We start from the raw sequence: 17,303 nt of genomic DNA, 5'->3' as shown, positions 1-17,303 counted from the left end.
TTCTCAATGAGAGTCACATTTCAGCTACCCAACTAACATAATCATCTTGATGATGGATCTCTGTGATACTTATGACTGTGTAATTGAGTTTGTGCATCTACAGTTGCAGCCAAATCTGCTAATATCTTAGAAAATGGCAGATTTTAATGTGGCCCATTCCCCATTTAGGATTTGTGTGCCAAGATCCTGCCCAGCGGGCAACTACTCGGCCAATTTATCCCACCTTTGAGTCTTCCAGGAGAAACCCTTTCCAGAAACCTCAGGTAAGGAAATTCAGCAGCAAGGAGTCCAGGGGAGGCTTACAAGGAAGTGGCAGCAGATGTAAATGAGGGAGTCCAAGCGCCATGGAGGTGAGGTGGCTTAGGGGAGGAGAATTGGGGATCAGTCTAGACAGGGGGCAGTTATGTTCAGCTGTGGCTAAAAGCTTATGCTTTCCAACACATTTTTACTCCCTGCCTTTGTTTTGTCTTTTCTCTTGGCTTCTTTTTCTCATGCCTTTCCTTTTGTCTTTCTGTCTCTTTTCAAAAGTTACCTCCCCCTTCCCAAATGGGCATACTCATAAACAAAGCACAGAGAGGGAGCCTATTAATTCTTAGTCATTACTGCATTCTTTCTGATCTTCAGACTAATTTCAAAGATGCTCCCTTGAAATAGCATCTCCCTTGAAATAGCATCTTCTCTACCTGAAATTCTCTTCAAAGGACCCTGAATGATTGTGAGTTATTGATTGAAGCTAAATGAAATAAATGCTCAAAGAAATTTGGGCTTGTCAGAAACATCATTTGATCAAACATTGCTCTGGTCTTTGTGTACTCTGCGTTTTTGTTCCACTTAAACCCATCAGCTAACCTCCGTCTGCTCCTTCCGTCCTCTCATCAGTCCCTGTCTGCCTCTACACTGCTGATTTCTTTGCTTTTAATTTTTCTTCTCGTGTAAAAGCTCCCTCTTCCCCGCCTCTGTGCGTCGGGTTTGATCACCTCGCATTCCCGAAGTTTTGGAGATACTTTCTTACTAAGTCATCCCACTCTTCAGTGACCGTCACTTCTCATGGCAGCCTTACTTACTTGTTCTGCATGGCGTGGTTTTGCATTCACCGATTCATTGCTTTCAAATTGTCCAGTCTCCTTCACTAGATGTAGGCTCTTTCCTGCTCCCCTTCCTCCCTCTTCTCCCCTTTCCCGTCCTTTTGATCCCTTTCACACCCTTAGTTCAGCCCTTCACTCCTTTCCTTTTCCCTCCCTTTCCTTCCGTTGCTCTTCCTGCTCCTCTTCCCTTTGCTTGCTGGTCTTATTTAGAGTGGTGCTGGTTCTGTTTGCCAAGCTCATATACTATCATTTATTTAAAGAACTTTTCACTAGAACAGGGTTTTCAAACTCAACCTCCAGGCCTATAGGCAGATGATGTCAGTGAGTACCTGCGGCAGGTGTAACGCAGCTAGAGTGATGTGACAGAGTAGGAGAGCATGGGCCTCACGGAAAAGGGGCGCCTGTTTAATATGCTCTAACTGATCACTGCCTCGCGTCAGTGTGGGCCAAAGGGGCTGAGATCTTCCTGTTGTCAAGAGCAATCAGAAATCTTGCTTTTAAATATCACCAATTAGTTCATTAAAACAAAACAAAACAAAACAGTTTTGCAGGCCAAACATAACATTTCTTTGAGCCGGATGCAGTCTGTCCAACTGTGACCCCTGCTCTGAAATAGACTTCCTAAGTATTAATGTGATGTGGAACAGGGTGTACTGTATTTTAAGAGGTATTATCTTGGATTACAAATAAAGGCAGCAGAGTTGTACTTGATTAATGCATCATCACAGATCAAAGGGTTTTTAAAAAAATTTTAATAAGAAAAAGTACAGGATTAACCTAGGTGTATTGGGAAAGCCTAATTTGGGCAATCACATTCCTTTGCAGGTTATTTCCTATAGCATCTTTGGCAGGAGCCACCAAATTGATATAGAAAGAATTGTGAATATTTCTGTCCAGTTTTAACACAGTTTCCCAAGTTGCACTTCTAGGGATAACTTTATAACAAGCTGGGATGAGTGAACTCTTCTCTTGGCTTGCCTGTCATTTTTTATTGGCAGTTCTTTGCAAATGGTAGGCAATCTACTTAATGTTTGTTTTGCCAACTGGTAGGTAATGGCATGAGATCATCCATAAGCAGCCCATAGGGCTCTTACAGACAGGTGCTAAAGGAACTATAGCCTAGGTACATGTACTGTTTGAAACCAATGGTCAGGAGATGATAATCTTCAGTACTTGGCAGAATTGTGCCCTTGGTGGTGAGAAGTTGAAGATGGAATGCAAATGGTGTAGGAGAAAGTGTGAAAAATACAAATTCTCTAATTTTTCATCCACAAAAGTGTGGGGCTCTTGCCTTTGGTCTGTGCTTGGAGATTGTTTTTTTCCTTTTTCATATCATAGATGTAGAAGATGGAAAATATAGGCATGTTAGGAGAAGATAAGGCTTTATTCCATTTTTCTGTCTTTTATAGCGCCCAGTATCTGCACAGTTTCAATCATCATACACCAAGCAGGTAAGTTCTGGATCATTTGGAGACTTCATTCAAATTTTATTCCCATTTTCAAATGGAAAATCTTTTAGCTTTAACCTTTTATGGTATGTATTTATGTGCTTGTCTTTTTTGCACAGTTGAGTCAGATGAGATAGAATAAACAAAGATTTGCACACAATTACTGTTGGTTATAGAAGGTAAGAGGAGAGGATATGGGAACATGTGGGTCCTCTTCCTGATGGTGACTTTGCTGTGATGGAGACAGTTGAATTTAAATGAGGAACAGGGCAGAGGTACATCTGTTGCTTTAACCAAAATATTCTAGAAAGGAACTATTACAGTTCACAAATGAAACTTGTTTGACTCAGATGTCTTAATGAAATATACTGTTGTTAGTAGCTTAATATTATCAGTGTTTTCACATTGGGTGTTGGGCTGTATTTGAGTTTCTTGACAGATGACATTTCATACATGTAATGATTTGCAGCCGAATCTTAGAAACCTGCCATGATTAGTGTTTCAGATGATACCTTTTAAAAAAAGGCAAATATCTTTCTCTCTGAATGGTCAGCATTTGCTCTCTTACTGTTCTTATAAGTAGTATTTCAGATTAGCCATCACTTTCTTCTAAGCAGATCTTTTTTTTTTTTGTCTTTTATCTTTTTAAAGCAATAGTCTAGAAGTTCAAATCCTCTTTCTATTATTTGATGCTCTTTTGATAGGTGTCCTTAAGTGTGTTACTGCAACACTGTTTAGCAAAAAACTCCAGTATACTTACTTTGGCATTTATACTTTCTAATGCAGTTTATTATTTCTGATAAAGTGATTTATATGAAGAAATGAAAAAAAAAAACTAGATGCCTTGTATTCTCTTTGCTAACTGATTGGTTTGATTGTATAGTATGTGTTATGGGTTTAGATGGTGGAGTTCAAAACTATAGTATATGTGGTGTTTATATTTAGTAAGTCCTAAACATGCTAGCTGCTGTCCATGTCCCCCCACCCCCAAAAGGCTATTGACTTAAAGAGCTTATGTTCTAAATACCCCTGGAACTGATCTGCTTAAGGAGAACATTAAAAATACTATTTTAGAGACTTCTGAGTTTGATGTCAGAGTATCTCTGATATATAGTTCTGATCTTAATTCTCCTTTATCTATTTTAATCCCATTATATCTAGGTACACTGCTTGAATCATAGTAGGCTGCAGTAGCCTTACTGGAGAGCCAGGCTTCTCTCGCGTCTTTGAACACTGTTTACATGACACAAAATCTTTATTTGGTCAACGTTAAGCATGTTATTCTTTGACTCTCGTTCTTGGCAGTGTTCTGTTTTGTCACTGTCTTTCTGTTAGTGAAGCTCTCAACTCCATAGTAGTTCCATCAGAACTAAGAACATTTTCATCATGAAGTCTTAGTACTTTTGCCCCTCGCCTGCCTTTTCCTTTCTATTTTATTGTCTCCATTGACATTTTTCTTTTTCCTCAAATGTCTGTGTCAGATTTTCCACTTGTCAGAAATCGCATTGCCTGCTAGTGTGCAAAGAGCATGGACTTTAGAATTGGATAGGCCTGGGTTCAGATTTGATCTCTGCCGTGGCTAGCTGAGAGAGTCGGCACATTCCCTTTACTCTGGGGCTCAGTTCCCACGTCACCCAGTGGGGAGCATGGTACACACATGGAGGTGTGGTGAGGAAGAAAGGATGAAACATGTCAAATATTTGGGACAGTGCCGATCGCTCAGTGCATACTCAGAAAATATAGCCTCTTCACACTTTTGAGTCCTATTTTGATTTTCTTTTTTCCATTGTTAACATCTAGAGTTATTCTGATGTTCATCAATCCCTGATCATCTCTTACACATTTGCTGTCACCCACAAATGTTATCTATTTGTTCATTTCTTTATTTTTTCTTCCAGACATTATTGGAGATTCTCAATAATGCTAAGTATCATTTACTGAGGTTGATATTCTCTTGAGTTGGTTTTTAACTGAATTTCAGTTTTTATCAGTGTATTGTACTCATTATATTATGGCACTAACCCCTGAGTGGAAGTATAATTTAGAATAAACATTTCATGAAATTTTTTCAAACACTTCTCTAAAATCCAAAGACATCAAATATATCTTCTGTTGTCTCCATTTTTGTAATTTTACCCTAAAAGTCAAATTTTTAAAGCATGCTTTAAAATAAATAAAGCAGTCTCCATACTACTATTCATGAGACCATTAAATTCCAAATGTTTATGGATTTTTTTCTTTTAACATTTGTTCCATTATTTTACTAGGAGTTCTTGCTAGACTTGCCAGGTGGTAATCACCAGGAGCATACTTCTTACATTTTTGAAGATTGGTACCTCATTTTTTTTTTCTTAATCCTCTGGTACCTCCTCAGATGTTCATGATTTTTCAGACATAATTGCAAGTGGTTTGGGGAGGGGTTTTTTGTTGTTGTTTTTTTAAAGCCAGTTTCCATTACAACAAGATGCATGTCTCTCAGGATTGCTGACGTCCATTTATTCCAAAGTTCCAGACATTGCCGATCTCTTTTATTATAACACAAGCCTGCTTACTTACTTATTTAGTTACCTCCACCATTTCACAGTTCACCATTTCTGGTTATCATTACATTTAAACCTTCTCTTAGAAACCATTTTTTGGTCCATATCTACCCAGATTTATTAAATGGTCCTTTTCATTTATTTTTTTTTCATTGTAGCACTCCTTCATTTTGCTTTTTAAACTGTGTTTACCTTTTCATGTTCCAGATGGCAAGTTGTATTACATATTAGTTGAGCTATTTCTAGTTCCTTTGGTTTTAATGATGAATTCCAAACTTGGTGAAACTGCATTGGAATTCTTCATTCTTTACATTTGTATTCTGTCAAGCAGATTTTATTTTCTGCCCCTTGATTATGATATCTTTTAGAAGATCTCACCTTTTTTAATATTCTATATTTATTAGGTTCTTATTACTAATATTTGCTAGCTTTCTTTAGGCTGAGAAAATACTTTTTCTGAATCAACATCTGTTTCTTGCTGGTTTGAGTGGGGACACAGGGTTCCTTGTCTCAAAAGTTTAACATTCTCAGTCAATTCTTCCTTAGAAATAATGGTTAGATACATAAACACTTCTTCTTTGGTAGGTTTCTGAATCATACATTTTGCTCAGGATAATTTAACATCTTTGATGCATGTTGCAAGGCAGAATTCTTACCTCGGCTGTAATTTAGCAGTTTAAAATTTATCTGGGCACCTGGTAGTCTAAATCATGTGTCATCTAACCAGCGGCAACAGGTCTCTTTTAAGTTCAGAGAGGGCTTATTGCCTTACTTTTAGTAAGTCAGCCCATTGAAACATGTGATTTATTATATCTGATGTGCCCAAGGTCAAAACCACAGAATGGCTTACATTTGTAGTGTTTTGTCTTTGTTTCTGATAGTTGTGATAACCTTTCATATCAGTCTGATTTCTTTGTTTTCTTCCCTGTTAGTCTCCAAGTGTGTCTCCTTGACACTCACAAAACATCTCTTTTCTCTGTCTCCCCTTTTTTAGTTCTCTGCCTTTGTTCTCATCTTTATTTTATTATATCATTTCCATGAGTACTCTGTTCTTACAGTATTTGAGATGATTTTAAAAGACCTTTGGAGGGTTCACTGCCAGTGGTTTCAGGTGGTGTTATGATCAGAGCCATCCTGTCCCATGTGAACCAGATCAGTATCTTTTGACAAACAGTAAGTAGGCTGTGATCACAAGAAAAGTCCTTGACCCTTTCCATTTAATATTTTGGTTTTTCTAAATTATACACTAAGTAAGTATCATACTTTAAGATTTTTTTTTAAAGAGAGAGAGAGAGAGAGAGAGAGAGAGAGAGAGAGAGAGAGAGAGAGAGAGAGAGAGAGAGAGAGAGAGAGAGAATTTTTTAATATTTATTTTTCTAGTTCTCGGCGGACACAACATCTTTGTTGGTATGTGGTGCTGAGGATCGAACCCGGGCCGCACGCATGCCAGACGAGCGCGCTACCGCTTGAGCCACATCCCCAGCCCATACTTTAAGATTTTTGAAGACATGATTATATTACTTATCTTGGTTTCCTTCCTAAATCATTAAACTTTCCCCTTTTTACCTTCTCACATACTGTTTAATGTATTCCTAGAGACTGAAGGGAATTAAAGTATTTCCTAAAACTTTCTGCAAGTTCTAATTCTAAATATGATTAATTTGTTTGTCAGCACATTCATTCATTTATTTGTTCAGCAAATATTTGTCGATCTACTCCATGCTAAATACTGCTCTAGATGGTGGAGATAACCACCATAGTATGAATTAGACAGCTAAAAGTCCCTGTCTTCACGTGTTGATGACATCTGTTGATTTCATGGTTTTTCTTTATATAGGTATCTTCTGTGGAGGTCTCTATCAAAAAATCTAGTTTTTATAACTCCCTTGCTGCTTTGAAAATCAGTATATCTTTCTCTCCCTATGTCCAAACCATTCATGTTTTTGTGTATACCTGGGTGTACCAGTGTGTTGGGACTGGCCTAACAATAGGCTGTAGACTGGGGTGGTTTAGACAACAGGAGTTTATTTCTCACAGTTCTGGGTGATGGAAAGCACAAATTCAAGGTCCCAACAAAACTTATATTTTATTCCAACTTTATTTTGACTTTTAGGTAGTTCTATCCTGTATGCTCACGGGACCTTGTCTTATGTGTACCTGGGGGAAAGCTTGTAGGCGTGAGCAAGCTCTCTGGCACTAATCCCAATAGCCCAAGGCCCCACCCTCATGACCTTATCTAATCCTAGTTACCTTTCCGGGGCCCCATCTTCAAGTGACATCCAAGGGACTTCACCATGTGAATTTTGGGGACACAAACATCCATAGGTAGTCTATTCATGGACACAGTCATTGTTGTACACATTGGGGCTGCTTCTCCCTAGTTGAAGTTTCTTTGGGGAATCTAGTAGGCAGTTTGCTTCCATAGTCCTTGAATTCTTACTTTTTCTACTAGGCAGATTTATATGTGTTATTTTATCAGCCACTTGATCTATTTAGAAAATAGAGTTATTATCATGCTTCATGCCATCTGACTTCCCTTGCTGCCTTTCTGTGTCTCTGCTTGTACAATATTAGTTACTTAAGACTTTTGTAGTCAGGGGGTCTCCCTGATCCTCATTCGGAAGCTGAAATAGCTCAGATTGTTTGTTGGGATCCTTGATGAACACGGCTTTGTGACAGCCTCCTTGAAGTCTCTTAAAGTCCGGCAGCCGAAGCTTTCCCTCGCAGCTCTCTTCTGCGTCACTGACGATCTCATCTCAGTATTCCTTCCTGAGGTTCTAAAACCTGCCACAAGCAGCTTTTCCATCTGTGGCTTAATAGTTTGTTACTTGGTTTTGTGTCTTATGTCCCAATTCCCCTAGCTCTCTCCTTCCTCAGTGCTAAAAAAAATAATAATAATTCCTTACTGGAATAAATACACATTTCCTTTCCTTTTCTGTGAGACTGTTTTCAAGTTTTTTTTCCCCCATATCTTGACATATTGGATATATTTTAAAACCAAGATTAGGAGTAGGTGCTGGCTTACAAAGCTCATGGACACCATTTCTTTTACCTGGCTCTTTTTTCTCTCACTCATAGTGTTTTTCTACTATTCTGTATTCTCTTCTGGCTTTTAACTTTACTAGTTTAACTTTATTATCTGTTTCCCAAGGTTTCAGGCCAAGAGATTAGTTACAGAAACTGGACTATAGATTTGAGCTTTATATATGCATGTTTGGAAAGATAACGATGTTGAGGAAATAGAGGGAAATGAAGCAGAGAATGAGAACTTTTTTTTTTTTTTTTTTAATTTGCTTTTATGTTCTTCCCCTTAGCGCTCCCGTCCACTCTCTGCCAGTGATGCAGAAATGAAAAACCTTGTGGGCTCCGCCCGGGAGAAGCTGCCGGGGAAGTTATGTGGTTCTGTGCTTGGTCTGTCAATGGAGGAGGTAAAGTCACTCCATTTCAGTCCTTTGTAGATTACCACAGGGCTCAGTGAAAATTAGTGAGTAAGTGATAATATTTACAACAAGCTCTTATATTGAAAAGAGAAAGATTCAAGATGGAAGAAGCTGCTCAGAAAACATTTTAAATGCAGTTAATATCTCCCTGCGTGCTTTCATCATATTCTTGGATGATAAACTCTTCCTTTGTCCAATAGCCACATAGATTTGAGTTTTCAAAATAGGTACTTATAGCCAGATGTGATGGTGCATACCTGTAATTCCAGCAACTCTGGAGGCTGAGGTGGGAGGTTCACAAGTTTGAGAGGTCAGCCTCAGCAGCTTAGTGAGGCCCTAAAAGCAACTTAGTGAGACCCTGTCTCAAAATAAAAACTAAAAAGGGCTGGGATGTGGCTCAGATCCCCTAGGATCAAATTCTGGTACCAAAAAACAAACAGGTATTTGCTTTATTTTCTCTTCCTCCATATAGATTAAAGTTTTACGGAGGGTAAAGGAAGAAAATGATCGGAGAGGTGGATTTATTCGCATATTTCCTACATCTGAGACATGGGAAATATATGGGTGAGGTGACTACCTTTTTTAAAAAAATCTGTACTTTGAGTCCATAGAATTAGATTTATTGTGACACAGTTATCATTCCTCCCATGCAGTGCCTTTGTTATTTTGTTTATTTAAAATACAAGAACTAGGTCATCAACAGTAGTTAATTCACCTGTATGGTATTCCTTCCCACCTCCCCCTTCTTTTTTAAATCTCATGACTCCCTCTTGACTAGTTCCCCAACCCAGGGTTAGACATTGCCCTAAATTTTGTGTATCTAATGATCTTGTCTTGAAAAATTGTATGTGCCTAAACAGTATGTTTTTTATTTTTAATAATCACTGAGGTCTAGTTTACATGCAACAAAATGCATCCATATACATTATGATGATGACCCTGGGGTCTCAGACATCAACTGAGCTGCTTTGTCACTATAATTTTTCTAGAATTTCATATGAAAGACTCCATTTATGTCCTGATTCTTTTGTTTGGTATGGTGTTTTTGACTTATTTGTATTGTCTGAAGAAATAAGTCGTTAGTGTGTACTCATGGATCGTGTGACTGTCCTGTAGCCTGTTTTATCCATTCACCTATTATGAGCCCCATGGGTTGTATGATAAAGAAAGATTATAAAGAAAGATGCCATCAACATTCAGGTACAAGTCCCCATGTGCTTTTAGGATCTCATTGCTCTTGAGCAAATGCCTCAGGGTGGGATAGATGGGTTGTATGATAAGCTGACCATCCTTTCACATTTATCAGTGATTCAGGAAAGCTCTGGTTGGTCCCTGCCTTGCCAATACTTAGTATTGCCAGACTTTTTAAACTTTAGGCAGTTTGAGTGTATCTCTGTAGTTTTGACATTTTTCCTCTGAGGTCTAATGATATGAAACATGTATTCGGATGCTATTGACATTTTTATTTTTTGTTATTGTGTTACAAAGGATGTGACTACTTCTGGGTCGGGTCTTTCCATATATACATGGAAAAATACATATTTTCTCCAAGTTGAAGCTGACTTTTATTCGTATGCTCTGCAGGACCTTTTATGAAGGCCGAGGCCCTTTGTATTTCTTGTCTGAGATCCGTGCCATCCGCAGCTTTGCAAAGCTTTTTCTCTTGTGTTTTCTTCTGGAGTTTTCCAATTTCAGCTTTTATTTCAGGTCTATAATATGTCTTGAACTAAATGTTTAGGGCACAAATTTCCTTTTTGAGTTTCTTCTTAGTGACATGCCATGCATTTTCATTATTTTGGATTTTTTTCGTTCTATTTAAATACTTTCTGATTTCTCTATTGGTTTTCTTTATGGCCCACAGGTTCTTTAGAAGATACAATTTAATTTTCAAATATTTGGGGTTTTCCCAGAGATCGTTGTGTTATTTATTTCCAGCTTACTTCTGTTGAGAACAGATTTCATATAACTTACAGCTTTTTTAATTTACTGAGATTTGTTGTATGGCCCGGTATACCATTCGTCTTGATAAATGTAATATTACATTGAAAAGAACGTGCAGTCAGTCTGTTGTTGGATGGAGTGTTCCACAGCCATGTGGAGCTTGACGGTGTGATTCAGATCTTCTCTATCTGTTCTAGTTTCTATTGAGAGAATAGTGTTGAAATCTTCAACTATAATTGGTGAACACAGGAAAAGCACAACTGATAGAGTCTTGCTAATTTGCCCAACTGGCCTCAAAATTTTAATCCTTCTGCCTGAACTTCCTGAGTAGCTGTGTTTATAGGCATGTGCCAGCACACCTGTATTCCCTCCTGTTTTTCTTTTTTTTGGTAAAGAGAATTGAACCCAGGGGTGCTTAACCACTGAGCCACATCCCCAACCCTTTTTATTGTTTTGAGATAGGATCTCGATAAATTGCTAGGGCCTCTCTAAATTGCTGAGGCTGGCTTTGAACTTGTGATCCTCCTGCCTTGGCTCCCAAGTTGCTGGGATTATAAGAGTGTGCCAGCATGCCTGATTCTCCTAGTGTTTTTCCCCAGTAGTTTGATAATTTTGATTTCTCCATTTGAATCTCTAATTCATTTTAGTTGATTTTTTTTAAATATGGTAAAGGAGAAGAGTCTAACTTCATTCTTCTCCACGTGGATATCCAGTTTTTACGACACTATTATTGAAGAGACTGTTTTTTCCCCACTGTATTCTTCACAGCTTTGTTGAAGATTGGTTGGCTAATAAGTGTGTGGATTTATTTCTGGGCTCTGTTGTCTGTTCTGTTGGTCTGTGTATCTTGTTTTTATGCCAGTACCATGCTATTTTGGTTACTATTACTTTGAGGTCAATTAGTATAATGCCTTCAACTTTGTTCCCTTTGCTCAAGATTTTGTTACCAGAGTTTTAGGGTAAAGGCTCTGATTCCAAGGATTTCAACAGACTAGTTTGGCTGTCTATTCCAAAATGCCAATTGAGGAGAGACAAGCAGTGGTGAAGGCAAAGAAGGAGCCTTAATTAAAGTGGCCACACTGGGAAGAACAGAGAAAGGTCTAGTGACCTAAGATCTGTCTTTGAGGAACTGGCAAGAACTTTGAGGTTTTATGAACAAAGGCAAGGGCCAGGGTTTTGCATAGCCTTTGCTCATAAAGTCTCAAAGACAGATCTTAGGTCACTAGACCTTTCTCAGGGGCAGAGAGGTTGATGCATAGCTGGCAAAGCAGGTAATCTTGGTCAGACCAGGGTCAGCTTGATGATTATCTCAAGACTGGTTTTACGAAGTTCTGGGTAAGTTTTCATTGCTTGAGGGGCAGTTTGGTTCCTATCATGAGATGATTATTCCTGCTTAGGGGGGCAACCTCTGCTCCATCATGGGGTAATTGCTCCTGCTTACAGGGCTCATCTCATCATGGGGTTGTCTGTCATGAGGCTTGCTCTTGCTTGGGGATGGTTTTGGCTCCTTTTTATAAAGATGTTTATTGGTGAGGCCTGTTGTTTCTGGAATTCAATGCAACTACAGGAGAACTCAGAGGGAAAAAGTCATAGGAAAAATGGAGTTAATTAGGTCAGCAACTAGGCCTTCCTTTAATTGCTTTCCCTATTTGGGGTCTTTTGTAGATCCACACAAATTCCAGGAGTTTTTTCCCCTGTTTCTTGAAGAATGGCATTGATATTTTGATAGGGATTGCTTTGAGTAGTATGGACACATTAACAATATTTACTCTTCCAATTCCTTAATAAATGGATGTCTCTTCATTTATTTTTATTCAGTTTCTTTTATCCATGCTTTATAGTTTTCAATATAGAGATCTTTTATCTTCTTTGTTAAATTTATTCCTAAGCATCTTTTTTTCTAACTATTGTAAATGGGATTGTTTTGTAATTTGTATTTCAAATAATTCACTATTAATGTATAGAAATGCTTCTGATTTTTATATGTTGAGTTTTTTTTTTAATCCTGCAATCTAATTAAATTAGTTCATTAGATCAAACAGTTTTTTAGTGTAGTCCTCTAGGATTTTCTATATATAAGATCATGTCATCTACAAATGGGGACAATTTATTTCTTCCTTTCCAATTGAGATGCCTTTTATTACTTGCTCTTGCTGGGACTAACTACTGTGGTGAATAGAAGTGGTAAAAGTGGGCAGCCTTATCTTAGAGGAAAAGCTTTCAACTTTTCCTTGTTCAGTATGATGTTAGCCGTGAGTTTTCTGTGTTTACATTTCATTTATACTTAGTTTTTTGAGAGTTTTTAATCATAGAAGAGTTGTTGCATTTTCTGCCTCTGTTGACGTAATGTCTTCCAGTTGTTGATTTGTATTTGTTGAGCCATCCTTGCATTCCTGGAATGAATCCCAATTTATCATAGCAAGCGGTCATTTTTAATGTGCTATTGAATTCAGTTTGCTAGCATTTTGTTGGGGATTTTTGAATCTAAGTTCATCTGTCTTCATATAGTTTGTGTGTTTGTGTGTGTGTTTTCATCTGGTTTTGGTATCAGAATAATGCTGACCTTGTAGAAGGAGTTTGAAAGTATTCCTTCATCATTGAATTTTTTGGAGTAGTTTGAGAAGAATTGGTGTTCGTTCTTCTTTAAATATTTGGTATAATTAATCAGTGAAGATATCAGGTTCTGGGCTTTTTTTTTTCTCTTTTTTTGATCAGAGACTTTTTATTATTGATTCAGTCTCATTACTTGTGACTGATCTGTTTTCATTTTTGTTTCTTCATAAGTCAGTCTTGATAAACTGTACATGTCCAGGAGAGCACCATTTCTTCTATATTACAAGCCAGTTTATTGTTCATAATACTCTTATGATCCTTTGTGTTTCTGATATCAGTTGTAATATATCTTTTTTTCTAATTTTATGGATTTGAGTCTTTCTCTTCACTATTTTAACTGCTGGTTTATTGATTTTGTTTATCTTTTCAGAAAACCAACTCTGATTTTTATGGTTTCATTTCTTCTACTAATTATGGGTTGAGTTTGTTCTTGGGTTTTCAATTCTTTGGGGTACAACATTAGGTTGTTTGAAATCTTCTGTTTTGATATAGGTATTTACATGGTATATCTTTCCCCCTTGTTTTACCTTTTATCTATCTCTATCTTTATCGTTAAGGTGGATTTCTCATAGATGGTATGTGGTTAGTCTTGATTTTAAAATTTAATCTCTGCCTTTTATTTGTAATGTTAAAAATATTTACATTTACCATAATTTTACATATGGTTGGGTTTAAAAATGCCATGTTACTCTTTTTTTTTTTTAGTTGCTATAATTTTGTCTCCTTTTTATTTTCTCCTGCTGCCTTTGTATTAGTTGATTTCTTTTACCTCTTTGTTTTACTGTTTTTAGGGCTACTATCCTAGAGTGAATGCACATCTTTGACTTATTGCAATGTCACCTTCAAATAATATTATATTAATTCATGTATAATGAAGGGACTTTACAACTAATATACTTTCCATTTCCTCTTCCTATTGTTTGTGTTATCATTATCATATATTTTATTTCTATGCAAGTTCCACAGTAGATTGTTAGTTGTGACTTGAATAATGAGTTATAATTTAAGGAAATTGAAACATTTATTACTATTTTCAGTGTCATTCATTCTTTTATGTCAGTTCAGGTTTTTATCTGGTATCATTTTCTTCTATCTGAAGAACTTATTTTAGGATTTGTTTTAGGTCCAACGGCAACAAATTCTCTCTTATGTTTATCTAAGACAAGTATTTGTTTTTCATGTTTTTTTTTTTTTTTGTACCAGGGATTGAATTTGGGGGCACTTGACCACTGAGCCACATCCCAGCCCTATTTTGTATTTTATTTAGAGACAGGGTCTCTCTGAGTTGCTTAGTGCCTTGCCATTGCTGAGGCTGGCTTTGCACTGGCAATCTTCCTGTCTCAGCCTCCCCATCCTCTGGGATTATAGGCGTGTGCCACTGTGCCCAGATGTTTTTCATGTTAAAAAGAATTTTTTGACTAGTTATAGAATTTAGATTGATACTTTTTCCCCAGTATACTTTAAAAATGTCTTTCCATGGCCTTCTGGCTTGCATTTTTCTTACGAGAAATGTGCAATAATTCTTATCTTTGTTTATTTGTGTACAGTGTCTCTTTTTCCCTCAGCTTGCTTTTTTGTGTTTTTGTAGACTTGCTTTTTAATTGTCCTCCATGGTACATATTACTCCAATTTCAAGTGGACTACAGGTGGTCTGGGCAGGCTCCCTCCAAAGGTAACCCAGGGAAACTAATAAGAACAGCTTACTCTTGGGCTACTGAGTTGTTCAGGGATGGACGTGTGACCAGGGCCTGTCCAATCAGAGCCACCTCAGTATCCTGCCTGGGAGAGAGAGGTCCTCTTTTCTTTCTGCTGGATCTGGACAAAGGAAGCTTGTTCTTTGATTCTGCAGCTGCCATATGGTATGCCCCCATGCCAGGAACCAGCCTGTAACCATCGAACCAATAAACCAGGGCATTAGGGACAGTTTGGATCTGCTGGATCTACCCTCACTTGAAACTTGTGTCTTTGAGGAGCCTTCATCACCAAGAATGGAGTTAAATTCACAATTCTCAAGTTTGAACTTTTAATGAGCAGTTAGCCCAGATCCTTTTTTCGCTATTAGTTTTACCTGGGGTCAGGTGCCAGTGATTCTAACATCCACAAAGGAAAAGTGTTCCTGGTGCTGAGAGGTGCCTTTTATGTTTCCCCAAGCTGTACTGGGAGAGGAGGTCCTAGCTTTGAATCTCAGCTTTCTAGCTGTACTTTAGCAGAGGGCAAGTCTCCTGTCACCTGTATCAGGAGACCTGCCTCCCACTCTGTCAAACTGAAATAACACCTACTTTAGAGGGCTGCTGTTTAAACGAGATGGCACATTTAATCAGATTGCTTTTCTACAGCTTTCTTTCTTTTGGGGATTCTTTGAGCTTCCTGGGCTGTGGGCTCATATTTTTCATCAAATTTGGAAACTTTTGGCCATTATTTCTTCAAATAATTTTTCTAGTTCCCTCCTTTCCTTTATTTTTCTAGGACTCTGGTTACATGTTAAATTGGTTCATATTTTGCAAGTTTATCAATGTTTATATTTTTTCAGACTTTTTCCCTTTCTTGCCTTCATTTTATTAATATTAATCTTTATTAATGCTAGTCTATTAATTCCAGTGAAATTTTCATTTCAGATCATTTATTTTCATCTGTAGAATTCCCATTTCTTTTTAATGGTTTCCTTTGCTCTTTTCAATTTTTATTTTGTTTTTGTGTGTGTTTGATTTCTTTTAGATTCTTGTGCATATAAATATAGTAACTTTTTAAATCTTTTTCTTATTCTGTTATTTCTGAAATTTCTGGGTCTATTTCTGTTGACTGATTTTCCTTTTGTAAATGGTTTACATTTTTCCAGTTTCTTCATATGTACAGTAATTTTTTGATTGGATACTGACCTCTGTGTGTGTGTGTGTGTGTGTGTGTGTGTGTGTGTGTTTGTGCGAGTATGTTTTGTTTTGTTGTACTGGGAATTGAACCCAAGGGCACTTAACCACTGAGCCACATCCCCAGCCCTTTTTATGTTTATTTCTAGTTTTTATTGTGATACAAGGGTCTCACCAAGTTGCTCAGACCTTTCTCAATTACTGGCCTCAAACTTGCAATCCTGCCTCAAATTTGTAATCCCAGGTTGCTAGGATTACAGCATGCATCACCATTCTCAGCTTAGGTACTGACCATTATAAATGTCATATCTGACTGAGTGTTTGGATTTTATTGCCTTCTTAAAATCTGTGAAGTGTTTGTTTGTTTTTTGTCAGGCACCTCAGTTACTTGTAGATAAACTAAATATTTTTAAGCAAATTTTAAAACATTATTTGGTTTATTGAGAATACCTTTTTTTCCTAGATCTTGGACAGTTCTGCCACTAAAGATTCCTTTGGGATGACTGCTCAGTGACTCCCATGTATAAGAAGATCTCTCCTGACTAGTGAAACTCAGTTTGCATGCTTGTGTGAACTCTGGGAGTTTGGCTTCTGCTTTGTTCTTTGTTCTGACAGTTGCTTTTCCGCTTAGCCTTGCACTCTGTGCCTGAGTGGATTAGTATTCACCAGAGGACTCTAGGGACCCCTGTTTGGGATTTCCTCTTAGGCACAGGTTTTTCCTCTGCAGCTCTCTTCTCTGAAAACTCTGGCTGCTTCCTAGAATTCGGATCTCTACCATCTCCTCTGGGAGACTGTTGGGAGACCTTTTCTTATATAGTCTGGAGATTTTTAATTCCCTCTATCAGGGATCACAGTTCTGTGCTGCCAGTTGTTTGATATCTGAAGACGGTTGTTACTTTTATGTCATACACTTTTCTAGCTCTTTGTGCTAGGAGTGCAGGTCCTATAGCAGTTATTGTCTTGTGTAGAAGAAGAATTCTATTGTTATAAATGCTTTTGACCTTTTTCTAAACAAAATGGCATGCTTTATGTACGCTTGCTTTTTCCATTAAGCATTATGATACTAAGGTCCATGTGGTTGCCTGTAGCTATACCTCATTCCTTTTCGGTGCTTTATTTTATTTTACCATGTGTTTGTACTACTGTTAATTGTCCCATTTTCCTGTTGAAGGTCATTTGACTTCTTTCTGGTCTTTTGCTGTGCTATATATATTCTTGAATATGTCTCCTGAGTATGTATCTAGGAGTGAATTGCATCCTGTAATCCCAGTGGCTCGGGAGGCTAAGGCAGATGGATTCTGAGTTCAAAGCCAGCCTCAGCAACAGTGAGGCGTTAAGCACCTCAGTGAGACCTGTCTCAAAATAAAATACA

The 17,303-nt window shown here is 37.6% G+C and overlaps 1 protein-coding gene across 1 annotated transcript in view; it reads left to right on the top strand.

Moving 5' to 3' along the window:
• Ttll5 (tubulin tyrosine ligase like 5) overlaps positions 1–17,303 on the top strand; it is a 260,147-nt gene that overhangs the window by 70,478 nt on the left and 172,366 nt on the right. Inside the window, exons 15-18 of the mRNA XM_026401550.2 lie at positions 169–263; positions 2,495–2,536; positions 8,388–8,501; positions 8,986–9,077. Of these exons, the coding sequence (XP_026257335.1) occupies positions 169–263; positions 2,495–2,536; positions 8,388–8,501; positions 8,986–9,077 (343 nt within the window). The remainder of the gene's footprint in view (positions 1–168; positions 264–2,494; positions 2,537–8,387; positions 8,502–8,985; positions 9,078–17,303) is intronic.

The sequence above is a fragment of the Urocitellus parryii genome, chromosome 6 (genome assembly GCF_045843805.1).
Source record: "Urocitellus parryii isolate mUroPar1 chromosome 6, mUroPar1.hap1, whole genome shotgun sequence".
Taxonomy (NCBI): domain Eukaryota; kingdom Metazoa; phylum Chordata; class Mammalia; order Rodentia; family Sciuridae; genus Urocitellus; species Urocitellus parryii.
The sequence above is the reverse complement of the archived record's forward strand: the minus strand, read 5'-3'. Positions and strand labels throughout refer to the sequence as shown.